Here is a 12,131-nt window from a genome sequence, read left to right as displayed (position 1 = left end):
GGGCATTTTTAATTTGCTTATTTATGTAGCTATTCAGCAAGAGTTTGATGTGCAAACATCATGCATGTTGTTTTAGATGACTTTCCTTAAGATAACAATGATTTGGCAGATGTGCATTCTGAAATTCAGGCCATTCAAGTTGAAGTGGTTTTCCGGTCACAGAGCCAGCCCATAGCACATAGTAGGATTCAGGCTGAGGCCATCTGACTCCAAGAACGGTAATGTCCTTTTGGTTCCATCCCAACTGTAAGGTCAATGGTGAACCATGAAATATTTTGAATACTCAATTGTAGAAGTGGACATTATAATCACCACTGTGTATATTTTCGTAGTTGAAGACAAGAACAGTAAGCATATCTAATGACTGTGGAATGACAATGTAGATTTGATGTTATTCCAAAGAAGAAGATGTTTCACGCCTTTGAGTACTTTTGATAAGGAACTTTAAGTCTTTTTTTCTTTTTGACTATAAGTTGGTAAGCCCAAATGCTTTTTGTATTAGTTTTCTATTGCTGCTGAAGCAAATTACTCTAAATTTAATGGTTTAAAATAACCCAAATTATTAGTTCTATAGATCAGAAATCCAGTATATAGCTCATTAGACTAAAATCAAGATGTCAGCAGGATGCGTTCCTATCTGGAGGTTCTAGGAGAGGATACCTTTCCCACTCTTCAACTGGTGGCAGAATTCACTTCCTTGAGGTTGCAGAACTGAGATCCCAGTTTCCAGACCCCACAGTGTTCCTTAGTTTATAGCCTCCCTACGCCATCTTCAAAGGCAAAAAAGGCAGATGGAATCCTTTTCATATGGTATCTCTTTGATCTACTGATCTGACTTTCTCTTCTATAAGAACTCATGTATTTAGATGGGGCCTATCCTGACAATCAAGGAAAATCTCACCATTTCATGGTCATAAATTTTAATCACATCTTTAAAATCCTTTTCCCCAAGTAGGGTAACATATTCACAGGTTCCAAGGAATTAGAGTATGGACACCATTAGGGGTTGTTTCTCTGTCTATCACAACTTTTATATCTACTCTCTTTCCCAACGTATTGTGCCAACTGTATCCTCTGTAGGATGCTAATAAAATCTTGGCTTTACTTTCTTTATTTGTGAAATTAGGGAATTAAAGTCATTGAACTTTGAAGTTGCTTCCAGCTCTTAACAGTCTAGACTTGTATGAGTCCTTATGATAGAGACATGGGAAAGTGAACCTAATGATCAATGTGGATATTATTGTTATTTTCTATTCATGGATTTTGCTGGAGTGTAGATTTCATATAATCCTGGATAACTCCCTCCTTCTCACACTTGGTAATCTTCTTTGAAGTCAGGCAATCTCTACAAAAGTTGACTTCTTCAGAAAGAAATTGACTTAACTCCTCAAAACTGTAATAACTGGTCCCTTGAGATTTTTTATCTACTCATTATTTACTTTACAGATTGGGTATAGCTTTCAGCAAGACCTTGCTACATTTTTGCTTTTGCTTTGTTGGTTTAGAGTAAAAGAAATTGTTTTTCCTTGTTTTTTAATAAGTCAGATTCTGCCTGTGCCCAGGTGTAATAAAGGTTTTCAAGGTTTTAAAAGGCAAGATGCCTAACTTACTACTAAGAAAAGATTTTAATTAACTAGTCTAATTTGTATCATAAAATTAATTCCTTCAAATCCTAATTTGCTTATGTACTAAGTGGAGAAAATGTTAATACCTAAATCCTAGAGTTTAAAATTCAAAAAAGATAATTGAGGGGAAGAACAACATCCAACGTTTAGTGCTCAGTAGATGTAAACCACTGATATTGTTTTAACTGTAGTAGTACTAATAGGGGTGGAGGTGAACAAGTCACCTCCCAGTTTGCCCAGGAATTTCCAGTTTAAGCACTGAAAATCCAGCATCCTGGAAGACCCTTCAGTCCCAGGAAAACCCAGATGGTTGGTCACCCCAGGGTTAGTGGTAGCTAGAGACTGAGCTAGACATAGAAATGGGGTCCTACTTTTACCAGCTATTTGACTTAAAAGAAATTATTAATCTTTGAATTGCAGGGTTTTGTTTGCTTGTTTGTTTTGGTTTTTGGTTTTTGTTTGTTTTTTATCTGAGAATGGACATGAAGACTAAATAAGTCAGGAAAGTGTCTAAGAAAGTCCCTGCATAAGTAGCATACGAAGTAGCACCATATTCTTCCTAATTAAACTGTCTTTACTGGTTTCCTTTGCCTAGAAATTTAAGTATGAAAGGTTTTGCGTGGTTTGAAAAGGTCCTTCAAAATATGCTTCTCTTGCCTTGCATTAATCCCAAAACAATTTACACATGACTTCATACTCCTTATCATGCTACTTTTTGCATTATATTAAACTTTTTCTTACGTATCTGTATCTTTCACCGAAAAAGATGTCCTCATATTCCAAGCACCAATCAGAGGACCACGATGGAGGTGGTTTGTATGTTCATAAATGAACAGAAGATCACAGTATCAACAAAATCAATTGATTTGCTTTACACTAAAAGAGTCCCTAAAGAACTTAAGTGATCAATATCTATTTTTCATATTATCTGTGGAAAATTATAAAAGCTGATCTACTGTGTAGAAATTTTTGTGGCTCTAAGAACTATGGAGCATGAAGATTAAATAAAAGGCATGTCTTTCCCATGAAATAACAGTACAATAGAAATGGAGGAGGTGCCTGCCATTGAATTCTGTTCTTTAAAAGTGGAAGAGAGAAGGTTTTAGCAATAAGACCACGAAATCTCTTACGTGCAGGTTTATCAAAATGGTGTGCTCTCTCTTGTGACTTGTTCTGCCTACTGCTCAGAGAGCTGCTGACCCTCATCTGTGGATTTACCGGTTTCTCTGGTAGTAAGAGAAGCAGGCAAATGCATAATTAAGACCTAATATTTAATTGGCTATGGGTCCTTATCATTTCAGATTGAAGAAGCTTGCTTGTCCTCAATTCTGTTTTCAAACGGAAAGAAAAAGGGTCCCTCAGACTAATCACCATAAAGATAACTTGATAACATTTTTGCCTGTTGTTAAAAAAAGATATAATATAAAATTGCTTCTTTCCTCTGGGGCTTTCACCTAACCATCCTTAGAAGACTGTACTTTCAGGAACAATTTCCATAGTTTGTTACTAGGGAAGTTTCTCTGAACATGTAAAGCACCAGATAAATGTTTGCCAAATATTAAGATATGTAGTTGAAAAATTAAGAATTTGAAATGAATCAAAATATGAATATAAAAAAAATTTGTAGGCTAGTATTTCTCACCATCTGTTTTGCCATCTCTTTTAACATTTGAAATATTTTTTCAGACTTCTTTTTTTTAAATTATTCATCATGGTTGATTTTTTTTCATTAAACAGTATGTTTTATGGTTGTTCTACATCTTATAATATAGTTCATACTTCAGGAAATGACTTAACATTCATCTTATGCCTAGTTGTCAATATGGGTTTGCAGCTAACAATAGATTCGTGTCTCAGACGCTATCATTGTTGTCGTTCAGCGGGTGAAATGGGTTTTCCAGATTCCTGAGGGATTTGAAATGACCAGATTACGTGGAACTCCTCAAGTGAATACTTATTAATGCCAATTTGGTAAATTTGCGGCAGAGTCCCCAGAATGAGCTGAGATCTCTTTGGCAGGACCATATCTAGGTGAAGATTCAGTTCAGAAATTACCTGGAGACCCTCGCATTGTAGTCTGTGTTGTGGTTTTGTGATATTTGATATACAGACATGGTCTGGTGGGTGATAAAAGTCTGAATGCCGGTTCACTGTGACTCATCCGGTAACAACAGTCTTGCTAAAGCTCACTTGTCTCCTCCCCAGTTTACTTCCTGCCATGTTTAACGTAATTAAAGACAAATAATTTGGATGCGAAACAGCCTAAAAGAATGAACATTCTGAGCCTTATATTTAAAATGCACAACTGGAAATATTTTGTTAGAACTAGGGCACGAGTGTCCCTGCTTTGTGTGCTTCTCAGAGTGAGGGATGTCATGCTTTAGTTGCTCTGCCTCAGAATTTATTCACGATCCCTCTTTTATAGTCTTTCTGGAGACCATGTACGGTGAATCATTAGCATTATTATTATTTCGGTTACAGTCAGACTACATATCCACACCCAGCAGAGGGGTTGGGTAGACTTCATTATTCATTCGACAGAAATTCCTACTCTAATATAAATGTTGCTCAGGATAGAGCTTTGAAATGGATCCTGATTCTTTAAATTCTTTCCTGTCTGTTTCAGGAAATAGTGAGATCCTGTTGATAGTAAAGTACAATGTGTCTAAAGTTCACTTCTAAACACTCTGCTCTTTGCAATGAAAGTCATCTGCCTTCTCTTTATAATTCAGAGCCGCAAGAGATCTGTCTAATCTTGGAGATCTGATCCAGTATCATTTAGGGAAAAAAAAAAGAATCCTTGATAATAATTCTACCATTCAGATTAAGGAAAAGCAGTAAAGCCTTACAGCTTCTGTCATCTTAAAAAGATATGAAACAGGGGAATAAGGACTTGGATTATGGTTTGGGAGATTTAGTTGTTTGTAAAAATAAAATGATTAGTACAGTTATTACTCAAGTTTTTAATCAACGAAAGCAAATGGCATCTGTTTGTTACCCTTCTTTCCGCAGAAGACAAAGGCTCAGGTCCCAATGGTGCTGACGGCTGGTCCCAAGTGGCTGCTGGATGTGACCTGGCAAGGAGTGGAAGATAGCAAAAACAACTGCATTGTGTACAGCAAAGGTAAATGCAGGATCCTTTCTCTCTCTCTTTGCAAGTTTTGGAAGCTGAGCAAGGCAGGCCCACACCAAGTGAGCTGGAATGGGAATGCAAACTGAAACGTGATCCACTCTCTTCCTTTTTCTCTCAAGAATCTCTCTAACCTGTGTTTCCAGCAGAGTCTACTGGGCTTTTTCTGTACAGGATAAGACAGAAAGTGTTATACCATTAATGACTTAGCCCTGCACACAGTTACCTAACCCTGTATTTGAGTGGCGTGACTGGTACCTTCCTTGCTGTTAGCTTTATTGATAGCCAGTTTGAGGATATCCCAGGTTCCTCCCTCTGAGATATTATCTACAGAAAGTAAATTCCTTTTGAAATTTAGAGATCCATGTCAAGGTGTATGCTCCAGGAGGCATTCCAGCCCCTTTCTTGAAATCACTCATGATGAGGATAGCTGAAAGGGAAACACCGCAAAGACTGAGAATTCTTCCCCATGGTGATTTCTGAAGGGCAGGAGACAAACGGGGGAAGAGGAAACCGATGGCTTGCAGAGTTTTGCCTTTGATTTGCTCAGTGTGACATCAGCCTAGACCTGTCATCTAGCTACAACCTGGCTACAAAGGAGCCAAAGGTCCATGATGGCACTCCCAGACACAGGCCCCTCTTCGTGTGTGGTGTGGTTTTGGGCACTTTTCTCTATATTCAAGTTATGGGCCCCAGCTCTGTACTCTTACAGTGAAATACCTAATAGCGTCTCTTCGTAAATATTGCAAAACCTTGGGCTTCTCATGTTTAATTTCTTTTAGCTTTCTTTTTTAACCAAACAGACCTACTGAGATCAAAGATTTACTTGCACATTGAACCTAGAAACCATAAAAGCATACAAGGGAACAAGCAAATAAGCACCCCTATCAATATATTAACATATAAAACACTAATCATAACATCAAAGACTCTTAAAAACTTGCTAGAAACAATTACAACTTGTTCCTATAATCATTACAATTTGTACACTTATAAGAGGATTGCCTTTAAACTACCATGAGCCTTTGAAAGTTGAAACACCGGAAAGAGGGAATTTGCAAGCTAAAAAAACAATCTGCACACCAGGATCTGATTATATTCCTTTCCCTTCTATAATTGCTGGTCCCGGACCCACTCATTTTTTCTAACCTGAAATACCTGTGGTAAGCTGGTGGGAGCTTTTAGAGGGAAGGAAAGTGTGATTTTCCCAGGACATTGTCAATATGATCTATCAAAGTGGAAGGGAATGGTATAGCGAACTAGTTGACCAGTGCCCACAATCAGAATGCAGAAATACAAAAGAAGCCTTGGAATGTAGGATTAATTACGAGGAATAAATTTTGGTTATACAGTGTCTTATCTTGGTGATGGCAATATAATATGGAGGAACCAAGAGAAGAGCTGTTCTCTTGTCATAATCCAAAATCCATTGCATTTTTAAATCAGCCATTCTTTTGGGAGCAATGATTGTTAGATTGTTACATATAAGGAAAGAAATACGGTAAAATTCCAATTCTGTGTTCAGTGGAGTGCATTAACTTGAACATGTTTATGTGTTTTTGTATCATGGTTGGCTATATAGTAAGTCTGCAGGCAATGAATAATTTGGAGTAATTTATGGAAGGTTACTAATTAATTAACTCATAAAGCATGCATTGAGCCCAACTACATACTAGCCTATTATGTGGATACTAAGAGCCGCCATTACTAAGCCCAACTGAATCTGCTCTGTGGTACTTCTGTACCAGATTGTATGTGTTTCTCTCGTTGTTCTTCATCACGTTGTTTTACGATCATTATTATATGGGTTCAAGAAAAGAGTAAAAAAGCCAAAAGTTAGAAAAAAAGAAAAAAAGGGGAAAAGTTAGCTATTAACTTCTGGCCAAAGGAAAAAGTGAGGTGTTAGCTAGTATTGCCTGCCTTTCTGATCTACTCTCTAGTTACCGAGGGCAAGAACTATGTCTTCGTTAACCTTCCTATCCTTGGTCTGGTGTGCTGCCTGTACCAAAAAAAACACTAAATAAATACTGATTGGCTGACCAGATAAACAAAGGATGAGTGGTTGTCAGAAACTGTAATAGGCATTTCACATACTCAAATGATGAGCCCTATGAATTATGGCTATTTAATGCTTCTTAACTGACAGAAGGTAATCTGATATTTTTCAAATTAAGAACTATTGGCATTGCGGTTCAAACAGCAGGGACGGCAGTAACTACTGTAGAGGCCTTATTTCATTTGATCTTCATTGAATACCTCCTATGAGGTAATTAATATATTACTCCATTTTACAAAAAGTGAAATTGAGAATTAGGTGGGTTAAGTAATTTGCCATGGTCCCATAGCTAGTAAAGGGTTGGAATGGGTTTCAAACGTGCATTTGTCTAACTTAGGGTCTGAGTTATACATATTGAATAATTTCTCCCCATATGAGGCTTTCAAACAGCTCAATGACATAGGTAGTGTGTTTTTTATTTTACATGGTTTGCCATTATGACTTAGAAAGAAGTATGGCTGTTCTTGGTCATAGAGAGCTGATAATGGAGCCAAATTTGAATCTGGGTCAAATTTGAATCTGGATCTTAATCATTCCAAACCTTATGTCCTGTACTGTGAGACTCTGATTTCCCTCTGCCATTATTATATGATTAGTAAATTCTTCTAAATCACTCGGGTATTTATGCCTGGAAATCACAAAGAGTATATATTATGATATGGCACTCTCCAAATGCATTATACAGAATCCCAAGTTCGTTTAAAAAAGAGCCCTGTGACCTAATATTGCCTGTCATGGCCCCTCTTGGAAACTCACAATGTCTGCTGCCACTGATACTCTGAGAAGTTCTATAGTAAAACACTTGTTTAACTCATTTGACCGTATGATATCTATATATTTATATCTATATCTATCTATCTATATATATTTTTTCTCCTTTCAAGTGGACACCCTTTAGAATTAGTGTTCTGGGTAACATACTCGGAAAAATTCTCCCTTAAATTCTATTCTGCTCTCTTAGATGGGCTTCAGAGGCCTGATACTAATTCCTACTATTCAGATTTCCTCTAGAGGGAAGGAATAGCTCACCAAGACTATGACTCAAAGTACTGTGAATACCTTGATATGCTGTGATTGTACTAGGGATCATCTGAGTCATGGAAAATATGACCCCAGGAAGCACTCCTATCAGGACCCCGTGGATTCTGAGTTTGTTGTCTTCAAAGGCTTACACGTATGATAAGGCTCCTTAAAGCAAAAGAGTTTTGTAGGTGGAAGGTTTTGGTGATTTACATTTAATCAGGATTGATTTGGACATCCATAAAGTGTGAGGCATTTTCATAATATGTATGTTATTTATTATTTGGGACTGTTTTCAAGTGATAGAAATCCAAAGGAAATTGGCTTATCCAAAAAAAAAAAAAAAGAAAGAAAGAAAGAAAGGAAAAAAGAAAAGAAGAAGAAGAAAGAGAAGAAGAATGTGTGTGTGTGTGTGTGTGTGTGTGTGAGTGTGTGTGTGTGTGTTGGGGGTAGGGGGAAGATCATAAAACTGAGAGGCCAAGAATGTTCTAGATTTCAGGAACAGCTTAATCCAGTTGCTCAAACTTTGTCCCCAGACTGTCTCTGTTTTCTGCCCATTCTTTCTTTTCTGGGTTTCATTTTCAGAAACATTCTCCTCAGGTAGTGGGAAGCTCCAGACTTAGTCTACCAGGACAGAAATTCCAATGAAAACAGCTTTTCTGGGTTTTGGTTAGGGCACATCACATACCAATCCTTGACACAGTTAATCACAGTGTCTCTCCCCGGCAGACTACAGTCATCCTTAGACTAGAATTAACCCCACATGAGCCACTAAGAGAAGAAATAGTTCCCCAAATGAAACCAAAGTGCTGCTGACAGATACAAAGGACTAGTTGCCTGATGGGCTAACTTCATGCACTTAGGCACAAAACATAATTCCTTATGTCTAAGAAGCACTCACCGAAGATGACAAATAAATTTCTGAAGCCAAAATTGCATTTCCTTATTTTGTTTTCTAGCTAAGAACCTACATTACTTATGAATTCTGTGCCAGAATCATTATTATAGGACCTGGCTATCTGAGAACATATCAGTACCTATTTACAAATAGAATGTAAAATGCGTACGTGTAGCATTTTTTAAATGCCCCGACTGTGAAATTTTTGATATCATTTTCCTATGGTGTGTTAGATAGGCCACTTAGTGTATAACTATTCCCATTTAAGAGGCATACTTACTTCTTAAAGTATTATTAAATGTGAGCTAATAGCAAAATTAAATATAACTATAGCTTTCATTTCCAGGGTGTCCATCAAAAAATTATTATAAAATTATATTATATCAGTGCTATGTGACAGGCTGCCATCATCTTGTTTCATCAAAGTAAAAAAGTATAGTATTTGGCATTAATATTGTAATCTGATGTACTTTTTCCCTGCCTCGACTACCCCCTGTCATTCCAGAAAGTAATTAGCTCATCCAGACATTGATGGACCAGACTTGTTGTGTCCTCTGTTTTTTGCCATTATTCTCAACAGACTCCAGATAATTCTAATTTGCTTATCTCCAATGGAAAAAGACTGGAAAGCACCATGCTGAAGTTAAAGAGAGGATGCTGGGGGGTAGGATTAGCAAGGTCTGCCAGCTAAGTCCTAAAATCCACTAATGCCTATTGCGCATAGGAGGCCGACTTTTCTATGTACCGTGGTGTTCTTTACTTCATAGTGTTTGCAGAGTACGGTGACCTTTCTCACATCTTAAAAGTAAATAGGTTCCTTCGGGTTGTTTTTGTTTTTGTTTTTGAGTACTCAGAATTAAGCCTTGATGCCTTGAACTTGTGGCTGTGTTCATTCAGTTCAAGTAAGGAGTAATGGAGTCTTCCATGGAGTTGTCATTTCAGAGTAGACACATTCTCTAGGTATGGGTACTAAGAGAATAAACATTGTCAATCAAAAGAATGGAAAAGTATCAGTGAACCCTCATTCCCACCCTAACCACAGATTTGTTTTTATATGAAAGCACAGTATCATTGTAAAAAAAAAAAAAAAAAAAAAAGCTATTGCTGGTGTGACTTTGGGCAAATCACGTAGCCTATAAATCTTGATTTCCTCAGCTGTGAAAATGGAATAGCCATGGTCATGTTGGAGAATTTTTGAGAGGCAGAACCTTGTAAACTTAACTGTGTATATTATTATAAATATTATATTGCTAATTATCTTACACTCAATCCAATTTGCACTTGTGGACACGTCAGTACAAACTTAGGGGAAATGAAACCAGGCTTTTATGTTGGTATCAAGCAAGTGTGCATGAAAATATGCCATCTGATGCCAGATTTATAGCCCAGGATTCCAAAACTCTCATTCAGTTACTGTTGAACTCACATCACAGTCTCTGCAGAGAACGGTCTTACAGAATCAAGGGCCCAAAGCCTTTGCCTGAAGATCTTATTGGGCTTTTTTTCCTTGAACGCATGGCATTTTTATTTTTAGTGGAAGTCTTATGTAAAGTGTCTAGTATCAAGATGATAATGATTAAAAAAAGATGATAATGATAATACTGCTCATACTAAGACTGTTAGTATTAATAGAATATTAAACACTTATTCTACACAGACATTAATTTGCATACCGTACCTACATTTTATTTACTGTTACAACAGGCTCATGATGTAAGCAGCAATATCCTTACTTTACAGATGAGTAAACTGAGGGTTTAGATAAGTAACTAATCCAAGGATCTTTGGCTCATGCACGGTGAAATTTGGATTCCATCTTGAGCACGTTGACTTTCAGTTTCCAGTTATCTAATGAACAGAGTTCTGATGCTGCCCTTCGCTGGGCCCAGGCTGCAGGTTATTGATCTTTTTCACAAGTGTGCATCCGTGTCCATCAGCAACTCTGTGTTTTTTTCCCTAATTCAATGGTGAGCTAAAATACCAGTCACAGCAGAGCGTTGTGCTAATACCTCCTGCTTTCAAGACCACAGCGATTAAAAGTCATGTAGAAGACCAATCTCAAAATCATCTCAGGGTTCTGATTTTGCCCGTTTGCACAAACGTAACTGTGCAGTGAGTTCATTTAAGCTTTGATGGATTGTCTACTGTGTTCAAAATCCTATACTAGACACTGTTGAAATAATGCAGAAATTCTAATAGACCTCACTTGGATGAGTAACTTTCTGCACACGGACTAAATTGATCAACTTTTCAAAAAACAAAGATCTTTTAGTGTGAGGACTCTTCCAAAGTCTGGATGATTTTCCACCTTCAAATAGTGAATCTGTTGCATGTTGCTAGAATTTTGACACAATAGCCTTGTCTAACGTAGCAGCCAATTTTCAAAGTAGCTTGCAAGTTCCTGTTCAACTTCATCTAAAGGGCCTAATATTATGTAAATAAGAAGCTGTTTTTAAAAGAAAAAAAAGTGTGCTTATATTTTAAGTGTTTATCTAACCATTCTGTCATTCACAGAAAATATACAACTGTCATCTGGTTTTATGGTATTCTTAAAAGAGGGTGGGTGCTTGAACCAAATATTTAGCAGCGGGAATTATAAAATCATAAGGCGATTAAGTTAGCTAGTCGCGGAATTCCAATATTGCTTTTTAAATGACTTCAGGATATAGGAGGTACTAAGGTTATTATCTGTTATCAGGAATACAGTGGAATTGTACAACTGGATAATAACCAAACAAACTGACACAATGTAAAATTACATTATCAGTGTGTTAAAACAAAATTGCGCCCTAAAGGAGTCCACATGCCAGCTCAGAGCTGCAGTGTAATTATGCTTAACTCTGATAATTAAAATACAACGGAGATCAACAGAATCATTTTCATTAAGAAAATTATTAATGATGGTGGTATAACAGTAATTGATTGCAGAGCACCACAGGATAACGCGATGCCGAAAACCCAACGTGTTTTGTGAACATCTGAGGCTCTTTCTGGTCATGTTCTATGCGAAGGAGGGATGGTTTGAGGAGCGAGTCATTTATTGTGTCTATTCTAGGAACCAGTGATTGTAAAAATGGCTGCTTTAGAAAACCAGCATTTGGATTCAAATTGTCATTTCTGAGGGGTTCTTAAGGTCAAGACAAGTGACCCCTCCAGTGACTATGTTAATTTACAGTAGGGCTCTCTGTTGCAAATGGTGGAATGACAGCAACTTCAGCAAATGTCAGGCATTCTGTCATTTCCTTTTCTTCCTTCAAGTCTACAGTTTTCACAATTATGTTAGTGATTTACTTGGGTTATTTCAGGCTGGGTCTGATCGTACTGACTAGTTTATGTCCTTAGTTATTACTAATGTTGGCTATGTGATATGAGAAAATACACTTGTTTTCATATCAACATCAC

General features: G+C 37.1%; 1 protein-coding gene across 1 annotated transcript in view; it reads left to right on the top strand.

Annotated features, from left to right (window-relative positions):
- Positions 1-12,131, top strand: part of LOC111146591 (zinc finger protein, FOG family member 2) — a 358,885-nt gene that overhangs the window by 194,759 nt on the left and 151,995 nt on the right. The window contains exon 5 of the mRNA XM_022502210.1: positions 4,638-4,749. Coding sequence (XP_022357918.1) covers positions 4,638-4,749 — 112 coding nt within the window. The remainder of the gene's footprint in view (positions 1-4,637; positions 4,750-12,131) is intronic.

Source organism: Enhydra lutris, unplaced genomic scaffold (assembly GCF_002288905.1).
Source record: "Enhydra lutris kenyoni isolate GAN:26980312 unplaced genomic scaffold, ASM228890v2 scaffoldscaffold14, whole genome shotgun sequence".
Lineage (NCBI taxonomy): Eukaryota > Metazoa > Chordata > Mammalia > Carnivora > Mustelidae > Enhydra > Enhydra lutris.
This window is presented reverse-complemented; position numbering and strand designations above follow the sequence as displayed.